The sequence below is a fragment of the Ranitomeya imitator genome, chromosome 7, assembly GCF_032444005.1.
Source record: "Ranitomeya imitator isolate aRanImi1 chromosome 7, aRanImi1.pri, whole genome shotgun sequence".
Taxonomy (NCBI): domain Eukaryota; kingdom Metazoa; phylum Chordata; class Amphibia; order Anura; family Dendrobatidae; genus Ranitomeya; species Ranitomeya imitator.
Genome location: NC_091288.1, coordinates 80,647,693 through 80,663,634, shown reverse-complemented (window position 1 = coordinate 80,663,634; position 15,942 = coordinate 80,647,693). Strand labels below are relative to the sequence as shown.

The following is a 15,942-nucleotide window of genomic DNA, read 5'->3' as shown; positions in this document are numbered from 1 at the left end:
TTGCTTTTACAGGCTTTTTGTTTCCCAGAACATTATACTTTAGAAGCGATTCTCGAAGAATGAAATAAAAGGATTCCCCGATATAAATAAAAAATACATCCCAACTAGACATGTGTCCGTATGGACTTGTGTCTTAACTGACAAGAGATGTATCACATATGAGTTGTCAGGGGCCAGTAGCATGGCTGCAATATATGAAGAAATATATTTTAACCCTCATTGTGCTCAGTAAAGATATCTCCAGCTTCATCTTCCTCCTCATCAGCTGTATAGCAATACACAAAGACTGCGCCCAACTGGAAAAAAAATAAACATTCAGGACTATGACGCCAGGAACAGAGATTTCTTCACATACGATAGATGTGCTGCTGGTGGCAGACTGAGGTTTGTGTGATACTGCTTGTCACTTGAGACACAGGTCTCGGGAGCTGGAAGTCTTCAGTCTGCACACCGTCCTGACACATGACTAGTACGGGCTGCTGTTTAAATCTCAGAGACGCCATTTTATCTCATTCATGGAGAACCTATTCAAGAGTAAAAGGGGACCCTTTATCCTTTCGTGGCTTTTAAGACCATATCACAATGCCTAAAACACCTTTATGGCCATTCAAATTATTCATAGCTTATTCCATAATAGAATTGAATTCAACACACCATTTTTAAATGCTCCTTTTATCGAAACTGTGCCAAAAAATGGTGCCTGATTAAAACAGCAACAAGTAAAAACAGTATTACAAGTTACAAAATTGGACAAAAAGTTTACTAGTTTGTAGATAAGGTGATTAACATTTTTAAAAGTATACAACATTAATCAGGAGGGCTATTGGTCTATTAAAAAAACCCACAAACTTTGAAAGTCTACAATATGCAGCTGTATGTTTGGTTAAAGGGAACCGGTCACCCCGAAAATCGTGGGTGAGGTAATTACATTCTGTAATGCTGTAGATAAGCCCCCGATGTTACCTGAAAGAGGAGAAAAAGATGTTATGTTATACTCACCCAGGGGCGGTCCCGCTGCTGGTCAGGTCAGATGGGCGTCTCCGGTCCGCTGCGGCGCCTCCTATCTTCATTACAAGACGTCATCTTCTGATCTTCAGCCACGGCTCCGGCGCAGGCGTACTTTGCTCTGCCCTGTTGAGGGCAGAGGATAGTACTGCAGTGCGCAGGCGCCGGAAAGGTCAGAGGCGTGGGCTTACCTCACCCGCGATTTTCAGGGTGACAGGTTCCCTTTAAGTAGAAATACAGAATACATGTGTTGAAAATATGGACAATTAGGCACATTAACAAAATGTCTGTTTGAATAAGACCTTTCCATGCCAATATTTTGATGTAAACAACTGCAGCAAAAATTGACACTTTAAGAGCTGGCAACTTTTTCCATTTCTATTACATTTTGCCTGCAATTGGGCATATGCACATTTTGCCAGAGCTGTTAGCGCTGGCAAGATATCATACTGCTCAGTGCACATGCTTCATCATAACATAATAGAAAGAAGAACTTTTCCACTTTTCTAGATGGTCCACAGGAATACCACTATAATGGCATCCATTGAGTTTCTATAATGGCTGCCAGCACTTTACTGAACAAAAGAGTGCAGCCTTCTGCGCTACTTTGCTTAGTAGTTTTGGCCAGATATGTGATGGGGTCTTTCAACATAAATGTGAATATAGCCAAATATTAGGATAGATATTGTATACTATAAGAAATTGATAAAGTATATCACTTTAATTATACAATGAATAGTCTTTATTGACATGAAATACCATTTTAACATCCTTAAGTGTCTCCTCATTAACACATACATTTATGCATGGTAAATAGATAAATCAATTACAACAGACTTAATTTAAAAAGTACAACTTGCACTGAATCAAAACTGTATTTCTCAGCCATTCATAATCGTTTTTACAAACTAAAGTTTATCAAGTTGAATGTCAGGAATGCGATTAGAATACAATGTGATCCATCATTTGGAAAGCTTGAGAATTTCATTATAATTTGGAGAATCATACCTGTACAAATCAAACATGTACAAGAATGCCCTGCTCTAGCCAATTTCTCCAACACCAGGATTTTGAAACTATATTCTGGTTTATGCGTTACAGATATTCTCAGTTATTGTTTTAATGCCTTGGTTACTTACACTGCGTGAGAGAACTGCACTGTTTAGTGAGAAAATGTTAAAGTTTATTAGCAATCTTTCCAACCTGTGTTCTCCACTCTTTTATTGGAGGTCCTCCCACAGCGGCCAATTTCTTCAATAAAAATGCAGGATTCATACTTGGGACATCTGGATTCTCTTTGTGGTATTGATCCAGTACATCAAACACTTTCTCTAAGCCGACAGTAGAAGCATAAAACATTGGGCCACCCCTGTGCTTTGGCCAGCCATAACCATTGTTGTAGATAACATCAATATCTTCTGGACCGGAGGCGATGCCATCTTCTAGGACACGGAATCCTTCATTAATGAGAGCATACAGGCAACGTTCAAGAATCATTTCTGGGTTTGATGGACGCGGCTTTATTTGGTGAGTGTCTCTATATTTTTGGAGGAAATCTTTCACCCAAGGATCAGGATGGGCAAATCTTCCACCAGGTTTCTCATATTGGTACCATCCTTTACCAGTTTTCTGCCCAAATCTTCCCATTTCACAAAGCATGTCAGCCAGTGGGCTGTACCTAATACCTAGTCTTTGTCTTGCTGGAGTTCCCTCAGGAACTTTATTACCAGTTAAATCTTTTTCCATTCTTGACCTCCATCCAACATCCAAGCCAGCCAGGTCCATCATACGAAAAGGGCCCATTGCAAAGCCGAAATCCTCAAGTGCTTTGTCTATGTCTTCTGGATTGCATCCTTCCTCCAGGAGATAATTTGCTTGCTCAAGATAGGGGCCTAAAAGTCGATTTCCAACAAACAATGGACAGTTTCCAACGAGAACAGCCACTTTCCCTAATGTTTTGCCTAGGTTCATAGCTGTAGCAATGGTAATTAGAGAAGTGTTGTGACCTCTCACTACTTCAAGGAGTCTCATGATGTTCGCAGGGGAGAAAAAATGAGTGCCAATGACTAGGTGAGGGTGATTTGTGACAGATGCAATTTCATCAATATCAAGACCTGATGTGTTGGTGCAAAGAAAGGCATCTGGTTTACAAACAGATGCCAATTTACGAAATATTTCCTTTTTTAGCTCCATATTTTCAAATACTGCCTCAATAACAAAATCTACATCATAAAGTTCTGCAAAATCAAGTGTAAAACGCACGGAGGCCAATGACGTATCTGGCGTTAGCCCTTGCTTTATTAACTTCTCCGCTTCACGTTCCAGGAGACCAGTTACTGCCTTTTTACCAAACTCCAATTGCTTTGCGTCCTGTTCTAGAGCAATCACCGGAATATTTGCTCTAGCTAATGATGTGACTATTCCTCTTCCCATTGTTCCCAGTCCTAGTAAGAAGACAATAAGTATAAAATAAGTTGAAAAGACAATAGTCAGAAGAAACACACTTCATCTGCCAAAATTACGTTAATAGGATGTTAGTTTACATTCTCCTTCAGCCATATTCTTGACTGCTTGTTCTCAGAGTTTTTGCAACCATTTTTGTCAGTCTAAAGATAAAAACTGTGCACTGAAACATCACATATGTTCATACTTTGCATTGCATAAGAACAAAAAGCATCAATTATTTCCACTTTGCAGAGCAGTTGGAGAGTTTTACCTTATTGAGGTTTGTGCAGAGCGGGCACCCAAGAAAACTAGGAGTACAGTATATATCAATTGAATAATTAGACACTTAATTTGAGGAAAATTTTCAATTTCATAATTCCAGTAAAATGAGAATTGAGAAACAAGGTAAAGCAGCAAAAAAAAAACCCCACAAAACCTTTATTCTAACAAACATACTGTATTTTTTGGATTATAAGACACTTTTTTCCCAAAAAGTTTGGGAGGAAAAAAGGAGTATGTCTTACAATCCTAAGGTATCCTATATGGAGGGGCAATGGCAGTGGAGCGGAGCGGGGCCATGGATTCAGGAGGTCGGCGGCGATGGAAAGATCTCAATCTGCACATGCGCCACCTGTGGGGTCCATTTTCCCAAAGCCCACAGCAGAGATATGTACAGGAGACAGGACCTCTGCTCACTTGTGCTGACATCTTCAGAGATTATAGGGCCCGCAGCATTGCCCCACTCTTCCTGCCGCCGCCAACCAAAAATAGTGACTCTTGTCAGAGGACGGGGCCCGCAGCATCACCCCACTCCTGCTGCCACGACCTCCTGAAGCAGCGTCCCTAGCTCCTGTGACGCCGCTCCGCTGCCCTCCCCCCAGGCAAGCTACCTTTAAACCGGATTATTGGGAGTACCACGATTTTATTTAAAAATGTTTTTTTCCTAATTCTCACCACAAAATATGGGATGCATCTTATAATCTGGTGTTTTTTATATGTAGAATATTTGTATTTTATTAACAGACTATAAGGTCATCCATGTTTAATATTCCATACAGCTCTGTAAAAACTATGCACTTCTCCACAAACAAATTATATTATTTCAATACATAAAAAATGAAGCAACCTTGCAATAGGCTGTCAATAAAGAAACATTCTATAGGTTTGTCTCTATATCTCCTGTTTAGAGTATGAGTCTTCACAAAAACAAACTTAGTAGAGAAGACTAGGACTGCATAATCAGATTCCACAACCTGTCTCAAAATTATACAAAGCCTTAAAAGTATACCGGTCTTTTAAGTTACTTTTCAGAATAAGCTGTCAAGTGTATTTACAAGAGTAATAACTACAAATAGGCAAATCTTTAAAAATTAAATTTTGCAAGATTTGCCCAAATTTCCTAGGAAATTTGAATTTTACAAAACAAATGTGACTCCAAGTGTACTGGGATCCAAGAAGTAACATTCCTCCTTGTGGAGAGTGACACGTTAAGACTGAAACGCCGAGGTGAGGAGGCTTTTAAACCGCAATGCTTCTTTGGGAAATATCCCGGTCAGATGCCTCTCACCCAGCCAAACCAGATCTCACACTTTGCAATGGGGAGGGGCAGTACCCTGAAACACAGCGTCTGCAAATTGAGATTTTGGTTTTGGCTTTTATCCTAAGTCATGTGACAAGGCTCGTTAGAGATTCGATATTGGCTTCTAGAATTGCTATTTTCTATAGATGGCACTAGAGTTCTAGTCCTCCTCCTCCCTGAAGAGAATGTCTAATTGCACTGACACACACACACAACATCATTTTCTTTTATTGACAGAGAAATCTTCACTGTTATACTTTCAAACACTTTCTGCAGGCTGTGTTCATATTCATATATGCAATATTTGAAATTTGAGACAAAATTATGTTTTTGCCAAGATTATGGAAATAAAAAGGCACCGCAGCAACATGTGAATGCAGTCTTAAAGTTTATTCTGTGCTTTATTCCATCCACTGTCCTGATTCGCCATAAAATTGCTGCTGCATCTCCTGCTTCTCTACAGACTATGATACACATGTGGTCAAAATTGTTGGTACCCCTCGTTTAATGACAGAAAAAAACACAATGGTCATAGAAATAATGTGAATCTGACAAAAGTAATAATAAGTAAAAGATCTATGAAAATGAACAAATGAAAGTCAGACATTGCTTTTCAACCATATTTCCACAGAATGTTTAAAAAAATAAAACTCATGAAATAGGCCTGGACAGAAATGATGGTACTCCTGAAAATAATGTGACAAAAGGGACATGTTAAATCAAGGTGTGACCACTAACTAGCATCACAGGTGTCTACAATCTTGGAATCAGTGAGTGGGCCTTTATATAGGACTACAGATAATCACTATGCTGATTGGTGACATGGTGTGTATCACACTCAACATGGACCAGAGGAAGCGAAGGAAAGAGTCATCTCAGAAGATTAGAAAGAAAATTATAGACAAACATGTTAAAAGGTAAAAGTTATAAGACCATCTCCAAGCAGCTTTATGTTCCTGTGACTACAGTTGCACATATTATTCAGAAATGTAAGATCCATGGGACTGAAGCCAACCTTCCTGGATGTGGCCAAAGGAGGAAAATTGATGACAAATCAAAGAGATGGATAATACGAATAGTAACAAAAGAGCTCAGAAAAACTTTTAAACAGATTAAAGGTAAAGTTCAAACTCAAGCAACATCAGGGTCAGATCGCACCATCCGTCACTGTATGAGCCAAAGTAGACTTCTTGGAAGACAACCAAGGAGGACACCATTGTTGAAAAAAAAAAAATCATAAAGAAGCCAAACTGGAATTTGCCAAACTACATGTTGACACGCCACAAAGCTTCTGGAAAAATGTCCTATGTACAGATGAGACAAAAATGGAATTTTTGGGCAAAACACATCAGCTCTATGTTCACAGATGGAAAAATGAGAAGTATCAAGAAAAGAACTGTCCCTACTGTGAAACATGGAGGAGGCTCTGTTATGTTCGGGGGTTGCTTTGCTGCATCTAGCACAGGGGGATTCTAGAGAGAAATGTGCTGCCCAGTGTCAGAAAGCTTGGTCTCAGTTGCAGGTCATGGTCTTGCAACAGGATAATGACCCAAAACACACAGCTAAAAACACCCAAGAATGGCTAAGAGGAAAACATTGGACTATTATGAAGTGACCTATGAGCCAAGACCTAAATTCTATGAGCCGAGACCTAAATCCTATTGAGCATCTTTGGAAAGAGCTGAAACATGTCTTCTGGAAAAGGCAACCTTCAAACACGAGACAACTGGAGCAGTTTGCTCTTGAGGAGTGGGGCAAAATACCTGTCAAGAGGTTCAGAAGTCTCATTGACAGTTACAGGAATCATTTGATTGCAGTGATTGCCTCAAAAGGCTGTGCAACAAAATATTAAGTTAAAGGGAACCTGTCACCCCCAAAATCGATGGTGAGGTAAGCTCACCGTCATCAGGGGCTTATCTACAGCATTCTGTAATGCTGTAGATAAGCCCCCGATGTTACCTGAAAGAGGAGAAAAAGAGGTTAGATTATTGTTGTGAATTCTGTGGCTGAGTTCACTTCTGTGGTCACAAGTGGTATTGCAGTCTCTGGGCTTCCTCCCTCAGGTGTTTTGGTGAGCTCGTTGGCTGCCTTGCTATTTAGCTCCACCTGAGTCTGTCTTCCTTGCTCCTTGTCAATGTTCCAGTGTTGGATCTGAGCTACTGCATCTTTCCTTGGGCCTGCTGCTCTGCTAGATAAGTGCTTCTAGTTTGTTTTCTGTTTTTTCTGTCCAGCTTGCTATTAACTTTTGCTGGAAGCTCTGAGAAGCAAAGGGGTGCACCGCCGTGCTGTTAGTTCGGCACGGTGGGTCTTTTTGCCCCTTTGCGTGGTTTTCGTTTTAGGGTTTTTTGTAGACTGCATAGTTCTCTTTGCTATCCTCGCTCTGTCTAGAATATCGGGCCTCACTTTGCTGAATCTATTTCATTCCTACGTTTGTCTTTTCATCTTGCTAACAGTCATTATATGTGGGGGGCTGCCTATTCCTTTGGGGTATTTCTCTGAGGTAAGTCAGGCTTGTATTTCTATCTTCAGGCTAGTCAGCTCCTCAGGCAGTGCCGAGTTGCATAGGTAGTTATAGGCGCAATCCACTGCTGCTTATAGTTGTGTGAGGATAGATCAGGTACTGCAGTCTACAGAGATTCCACGTCTCAGAGCTTGTCCTATTGTTTTTGGTTATTGCCAGATCTCTGTATGTGCGCTGATTACTGCACGCTGTGTTGCCTGATTGCCAGCCATAACAGTACAAGGAGCCACACCAATGATTCCCAATAGAGGGAAAAAAGAAATCCTGACATTTTTTTTTCTTAGCTCTGTCTTCAGTCTTTTTTTTCCCCTAGACATTAGAGTGCTTCAGGACACAGCTGTGGACATGGATATTCAGGCTCTGTGCTCCTCAATGGATAATCTCGTTGTAAATGTACAAAAGATTCAAGATACTATTGATCAGAAATCGATGCTAGAACCAAGAATTCCGATTCCTGATTTGTTTTTTGGTGACAGAACTAAGTTCCTGAGCTTCAGAAATAATTGTAAGCTATTTTTGGCCTTGAAACCTCATTCTTCTGGTAATCCTATTCAACAGGTTTTGATTATTATTTCTTTTTTGCGCGGCGACCCACAGGACTGGGCGTTTTCTCTTGCACCAGGAGATTCTGCTTTGAGTAATGTTGATGCATTTTTCCAGGCGCTGGGATTGCTTTACGATGAGCCTAATTCAGTGGATCAGGCTGAGAAAAATCTGCTGGCTTTATGCCAGGGTCAGGATGATATAGAAGTATATTGTCAGAAATTTAGAAAGTGGTCAGTACTCACTCTGTGGAATGAATCTGCACTAGCGGCTTTGTTCAGAAAGGGTCTCTCTGAAGCTCTTAAGGATGTAATGGTGGGATTTCCTATGCCTGCTGGTTTGAATGAGTCCATGTCCTTGGCCATTCAGATCGGTCGTCGCTTGCGCGAGCGTAAATCTGTGCACCATCTGGCGGTATTGTCTGAGAGTAAACCTGAGCCTATGCAGTGCGACAGGACTATGACTAAAGTAGAACGGCAAGAACACAGACGTCTGAACAGACTGTGTTTCTATTGTGGTGATTCTACTCATGCTATTTCTAATTGTCCTAAACGCACTAGGCGGTTCGATAGCTCTGCCGTTATTGGTACTGTACAGTCCAAATTCCTTTTGTCCATTACCTTAATGTGCTCTTTGTCATCGTATTCTGTCATGGCGTTTGTGGATTCAGGCGCTGCCCTGAATCTGATGGATTTGGATTATGCTAAACGTTGTGGATTTTTCTTGGAGCCTTTGCGGTGTCCTATTCCGTTGAGAGGAATTGATGCTACACCTTTGGCCAAGAATAAGCCTCAGTACTGGGCCCAGCTGACCATGTGCATGGCTCCTGCACATCAGGAAGTTATTCGCTTTCTGGTACTGCATAATTTGCATGATGTGGTCGTGTTGGGGTTGCCATGGCTACAAACCCATAATCCAGCATTGGATTGGAACTCTATGTCGGTAACCAGCTGGGGTTGTCAGGGAGTACATGGTGATGTTCCATTTTTGTCTATTTCGTCATCCATTCCTTCTGACATCCCAGAGTTCTTGTCGGACTTTCAGGATGTATTTGAAGAGTCCAAGTCTGATGCCCTACCTCCGCATAGGAATTGTGATTGTGCTATCGATTTGATTCCTGGTAGTAAATTCCCTAAGGGTCGTTTATTTAATTTGTCCGTACCTGAACACACCGCTATGCGCAGTTATGTGAAGGAGTCCCTGGAGAAGGGACATATTCGCCCATCGTCGTCACCATTGGGAGCAGGGTTCTTTTTTGTAGCCAAGAAGGATGGTTCGCTAAGACCGTGTATTGATTACCGCCTTTTTAATAAGATCACTGTTAAGTTTCAGTATCCCTTGCCATTGATTTCTGACTTGTTTGCTCGGATTAAGGGGGCTAGTTGGTTCACCAAGATAGATCTTCGTGGTGCGTATAATCTGGTGAGAATCAGGCAAGGAGATGAATGGAAAACGGCATTTAATACGCCCGAGGGTCATTTTGAGTATCTGGTGATGCCGTTCGGACTTGCCAATGCTCCATCTGTTTTTCAGTCCTTTATGCATGACATTTTCCGTGAGTATCTGGATAAATTCTTGATTGTTTACTTGGATGACATTTTGATCTTCTCAGATGATTGGGAGTCTCATGTGAAGCAAGTCAGAATGGTTTTCCAGGTACTGCGTGCTAATTCCTTGTTCGTGAAGGGATCAAAGTGTCTCTTCGGTGTGCAGAAAGTTTCATTTTTGGGGTTCATCTTTTCCCCTTCTACTATCGAGATGGATCCGGTTAAGGTTCAGGCCATCCAGGATTGGACTCAGCCGACATCTCTAAAAAGTCTGCAGAAATTCCTGGGCTTTGCTAATTTTTATCGTCGCTTCATCTGTAATTTTTCTAGCATTGCCAGACCATTGACCGATTTGACCAAGAAGGGTGCTGATTTGGTTAATTGGTCTTCTGCTGCCGTGGAAGCTTTTCAGGAGTTGAAGCGTCGTTTTTGCTGTGCCCCTGTGTTGTGTCAACCTGATGTTTCTCTTCCGTTCCAGGTCGAGGTTGATGCTTCTGAGATTGGTGCAGGGGCGGTTTTGTCACAGAGAGGTTCTGGTTGCTCAGTGTTCAAACCATGTGCTTTCTTTTCCAGGAAATTTTCTGCTGCTGAGCGTAATTATGATGTGGGCAACCGAGAGTTGCTGGCCATGAAGTGGGCATTCGAGGAGTGGCGTCATTGGCTTGAGGGTGCTAAGCATCGCGTGGTGGTTTTGACTGATCATAAGAACCTTACTTATCTTGAGTCTGCCAAGCGCTTGAATCCTAGACAGGCCCGTTGGTCGTTATTTTTTGCTCGTTTTGATTTTGTGGTTTCATACCTTCCGGGCTCTAAAAATGTGAAGGCGGATGCTCTGTCTAGGAGTTTTGTGCCCGACTCTCCGGGGTTATCTGAGCCGGCGAGTATCCTCAAGGAAGGAGTCATTGTGTCTGCCATCTCCCCTGATTTGCGGAGAGTGTTGCAGAAATTTCAGGCTAATAAACCTGATCGTTGTCCGGCCGAGAAACTGTTCGTCCCTGATAGGTGGACTAGTAAAGTTATCTCTGAACTTCATTGTTCGGTGCTGGCCGGTCATCCAGGAATCTTTGGTACCAGGGAGTTGGTTGCTAGATCCTTCTGGTGGCCATCTCTGTCACGGGATGTGCGTGCTTTTGTGCAGTCCTGTGGAATTTGTGCTAGGGCTAAGCCCTGCTGTTCACGTGCCAGTGGGTTGCTTTTGCCCTTGCCGGTCCCGAAGAGGCCTTGGACACATATTTCGATGGATTTCATTTCTGACCTTCCCGTTTCTCAAAAAATGTCGGTCATTTGGGTGGTCTGTGATCGCTTTTCTAAAATGGTCCATCTGGTGCCCTTGGTTAAATTGCCTTCCTCCTCTGATTTGGTGCCTTTGTTCTTCCAGCATGTGGTTCGTTTACATGGCATTCCTGAGAATATTGTTTCTGACAGAGGTTCCCAGTTTGTCTCGAGGTTCTGGCGAGCCTTTTGTGGTAGGATGGGCATTGACCTATCTTTCTCCTCGGCCTTCCATCCTCAGACTAATGGCCAGACCGAACGAACCAATCAGACCTTGGAAACATATCTGAGATGTTTTGTTTCCGCTGACCAGGATGATTGGGTGTCATTTTTGCCGTTGGCTGAGTTCGCCCTTAATAATCGGGCCAGCTCGGCTACCTTGGTCTCTCCATTTTTCTGCAATTCTGGGTTCCATCCTCGTTTCTCTTCAGGACAGGTTGAGTCTTCGGACTGTCCTGGTGTGGATTCTGTGGTGGACAGGTTGCAGCAGATCTGGACTCAGGTGGTGGACAATTTGACCTTGTCCCAGGAGAAGGCTCAGCTTTTCGCTAATCGCAGACGCCGTGTGGGACCCCGACTTTGTGTTGGGGATCTGGTTTGGTTATCTTCTCGTCATATTCCTATGAAGGTTTCCTCTCCTAAATTTAAACCTCGTTTTATTGGTCCGTATAGGATTTCTGAGATTCTCAATCCGGTGTCTTTTCGTCTGACCCTCCCAGACTCCTTTTCCATACATAATGTATTCCATAGGTCGTTGTTGAGGAGATACGTGGCACCTATGGTTCCATCTGTGGAGCCTCCTGCCCCTGTTTTGGTGGAGGGGGAATTGGAGTATATTGTGGAGAAGATTTTGGATTCTCGTGTCTCTAGGCGGAAACTCCAGTATCTGGTCAAATGGAAGGGTTATGCTCAGGAAGATAATTCCTGGGTTTTTGCCTCTGATGTCCATGCCCCAGATCTTGTTCGTGCCTTTCATGTGGCTCATCCTGGTCGGCCTGGGGGTTCTGGTGAGGGTTCGGTGACCCCTCCTCAAGGGGGGGGTACTGTTGTGAATTCTGTGGCTGAGTTCACTTCTGTGGTCACAAGTGGTATTGCAGTCTCTGGGCTTCCTCCCTCAGGTGTTTTGGTGAGCTCGTTGGCTGCCTTGCTATTTAGCTCCACCTGAGTCTGTCTTCCTTGCTCCTTGTCAATGTTCCAGTGTTGGATCTGAGCTACTGCATCTTTCCTTGGGCCTGCTGCTCTGCTAGATAAGTGCTTCTAGTTTGTTTTCTGTTTTTTCTGTCCAGCTTGCTATTAACTTTTGCTGGAAGCTCTGAGAAGCAAAGGGGTGCACCGCCGTGCTGTTAGTTCGGCACGGTGGGTCTTTTTGCCCCTTTGCGTGGTTTTCGTTTTAGGGTTTTTTGTAGACTGCATAGTTCTCTTTGCTATCCTCGCTCTGTCTAGAATATCGGGCCTCACTTTGCTGAATCTATTTCATTCCTACGTTTGTCTTTTCATCTTGCTAACAGTCATTATATGTGGGGGGCTGCCTATTCCTTTGGGGTATTTCTCTGAGGTAAGTCAGGCTTGTATTTCTATCTTCAGGCTAGTCAGCTCCTCAGGCAGTGCCGAGTTGCATAGGTAGTTATAGGCGCAATCCACTGCTGCTTATAGTTGTGTGAGGATAGATCAGGTACTGCAGTCTACAGAGATTCCACGTCTCAGAGCTTGTCCTATTGTTTTTGGTTATTGCCAGATCTCTGTATGTGCGCTGATTACTGCACGCTGTGTTGCCTGATTGCCAGCCATAACAGATTATACTCACCCAGGGGCGGTCCCGCTGCGGTCTGGTCAAATGGGTGTCTCAGGTCCGCTCCGGTGCCTAATATCTTCATTCCATGATGTCCTCTTCTGGTCTTCACGCAGCGGCTCCGGCGCAGGCGTATTTTGTCTGCCCTGTTAAGGGCAGAGCAAAGTACTGCAGTGCGCAGGCGCCAGGCCTCTCTGACCTTTCCGGCGCCTGCGCACTGCAGTACTTTCCTCTGCCCTCAACAGGGCAGACAAAGTACGCCTGCGCCGGAGCCGCGGCGTGAAGACCAGAAGAGGACGTCATGGAATGAATATGGGAGGCGCCGCAGCGGACCTGACCAGACCGCAGCGGGACCGCCCCTGGGTGAGTATAATCTAACCTCTTTTTCTCCTCTTTTAGGTAACATCGGCAGCTTATCTACAGCATTACAGAATGCTGTAGATAAGCCCCTGATGACGGTGAGCTCACCTCATCATCGATTTTGGGGGTAACATGTTCCCTTTAAGGCTACCATCATTTCTGTCCAGGCCCATTTCATGAGTTTTATTTTTTTTTTAAATTCTGTGGAAGCATGGTTGAAAAGCAATGTCTGACTTTCTTTTGTTCATTTTCATAGATTTTTTATTTATTATTACTTTTGTCAGACTCAAGTTATTTCTGTGACCATTGTGGGTTTTTCTGTAATTAAACGAGGGGTACCAACAATTTTGACAATGTGTGTAGTCCCTCCTATACTGCTCTTACATTCAAGAAAAAGAGGAGGGGGGAGAGGGAAGGTTAGGAGCTTGACACGCCGAGATATGCATCTGTAAGCCGTTGCAAATGAATGTAGCTGGTGGGTGCCGTACCTGCTGGTGACTTCAGCTGAAGTAGAAGAAAGGAAAAGGGAATATCCAGCACGTCCATCCAGTGTAAGTAAAATATCCAAAATTTATTGAAGCATTTTAAAAAACAATATTAAAAAAGAGAGAGAGAGACTCTCTGCTACTCATCAACCTGCATCTAAGCCCCCAACTCCCTCTGCATATGCCAAAAAATACATCTTATACTTCTAGCATATAACACAGTTTGGTTTGGTTTGGTTTATTTTCTCAGCATCTCTTCAATCTCTGCAGCTTCCATCCTCCTGGCTTGATTGATGTGAATGATGCATCCTACGTCATCCACAGATCACTACAAATCTTGTACCTGTGCAGTTGAAGCGCAGGTGCTCTGCCCTACTAAGGGTAGAGCAAAGCCTTATAGATGCGCCTGGCACCTATGAACCTGGTGGTGAAGTTGGTGCCAGCACATGAGCATCATGGGATTTGGCTGTGCCTTCAGTAGGGCAAAGGATACAGCATCTACGCAGGCCGACACTAACTGCACAGGTACAAGACTCGTGGCCATTTGTGAATAAAGTAGTACACATCAACCACATCAATGAAGCCAGGAGGACGGCGGCTGCAGGGATTGAGGATGCGCCTAGAGAAGAAAGAAATGTGCTCATCAAACAAGATATAAGATGATAAACCCTAATATATACTAATATCTCGTATACATAAATATATAAGGTAATCTCTGGCATATGCAGAAGTTGGGAGCTTAGATAAAGGTCGATGGACTGCGGTAATAGACCAGTTAAGGGTGGTGGGTTTAGTTTACAATGCCAGGAGAAAGATATTTGGACTTAGGCTGGGGTCACACTGGCATTTTAAATGGCCGAGTGCAATGCGATTTAAAAAAAAAAAAAAAAAAAAAAAAAAAAAAAATCGCATTGCATTCAGACCAATATTAAGCTATGGGGCAGCTTCCAGCAGCCGACTTTTTGTCGGCCGTTTTCCTCGGTCCGAGACAATCGCAGCATGCTGCGATTGTCTCAAACCGAGGAAAACTCTCAGCTAACTCGCACCCATATAAGCCTATGGGTGCGAGTGAGACAGCGCACACCACTCGGATATCATCCGAGTGATGTGCGTTATAAGCGGACCCCAGCAATGGAGGAGATGGAGAAATTCATTTCTCCGCCTCCTCCGCAGCTGTGCTCCGATCCTCCCTGTGCGAGAGAATCGGAGCATAGACGCATGACACTCGGCTCCTGCTCTGCTGCGTGCGAGTAGGAGCCGAGTGTCATTAGCATAACGCATCCGATGATCTCGCATCCGATGCAATACGCCAGCCTAAGGCAGCGAACAGGGCAGATCTAGTGAGCAGAGAAAAAAGGTCTAGTGATGAATAGCATTAATATGCATAAAGCCTTCCACAGAACAGCCAAATTGCAGTAAAACTCATTTATTGCAGTCTATGAAAAATTAATTTCTCTATTATTTCTGGAGGCAATCTGCCTTGAAGCTTTGCTTTTTTGCTTTTCAGGTGTCAACAAACAGGTCTGTTCTTCATGGTCCTATTTATACAGACGAGATAAGAGGTAAATTAATTACAAGGTTGTTGTAGCTGTCGGTCATTTCAAAATGAAAGCATTGGAAGTAACCGCTTGTACGCTGGAATCTGTATTGTGCTGCTGACAAGAGTTGAATTAGATTCGGAGAAAAGTTGACTGAAACACAAACCATAGATATAAAAGAACGTATTGTAGTTTTTTTTCCAGGTACTCTCCCCTTTACTTCATAGGTCATGTCCCTCACTTTGATACGGGCTCTGGCATTGAGCCCATATCTTTCCCGGTACATGACAGCTGATTTGGTCATCCGTCATGTACATCTAATAGCCGCAGGTGGAATCGCGACCTACCCATGTCTTAACATGTTAAATGCCTCTGTCAGTAATTAAGTTATGCAAACTGGATTAACGTCATTAACCCCGTTCATCGGCGCCGCTGTCACATGATTGCGGGGTTGTTGGGTTGACATGGTAGTCGGGGGTAGTCTGCAGAAGATGGGTTGACATGACCGATGGCTTGGAATGTTAATCCGATCTGTATACAGTGTAATGAGAAAAAAAAATAAAAAAGACCAGAAGTACGTCTTTTGAGGCAGCGGAAACAATACAATAACAGGCGATCAAAGCATTGTATCAACTGCAAATGGTATCAATACAAACATCTGTTCTGCATGCAAAAAATAAGCCCTCACCCATCTCCAGGTCCCGAAAAACGGAGACATAGCGGGTCTCGGGAAAATAGTAAAAAACATTTTTTCTTAGAAATGTTTGATTTTTTTTTTTCACAACTTAAATTTAAAACAACCTACAGTATATACTCGAGTATAAGTCGACCCGAGTACAGGCCGTCCCCCCTAATTTT

General features: G+C 43.1%; 1 protein-coding gene across 1 annotated transcript in view; it reads right to left on the bottom strand.

Annotated features, from left to right (window-relative positions):
* Positions 1–656: 656 nt before the first annotated feature.
* The window catches only part of EHHADH (enoyl-CoA hydratase and 3-hydroxyacyl CoA dehydrogenase), a 97,579-nt gene continuing 82,293 nt past the window's right edge, over positions 657–15,942 (bottom strand). Inside the window, exon 7 of the mRNA XM_069733553.1 lies at positions 657–3,449. Within this exon, the coding sequence (XP_069589654.1) occupies positions 2,182–3,449 (1,268 nt within the window). The 3' untranslated portion in view covers positions 657–2,181. The remainder of the gene's footprint in view (positions 3,450–15,942) is intronic.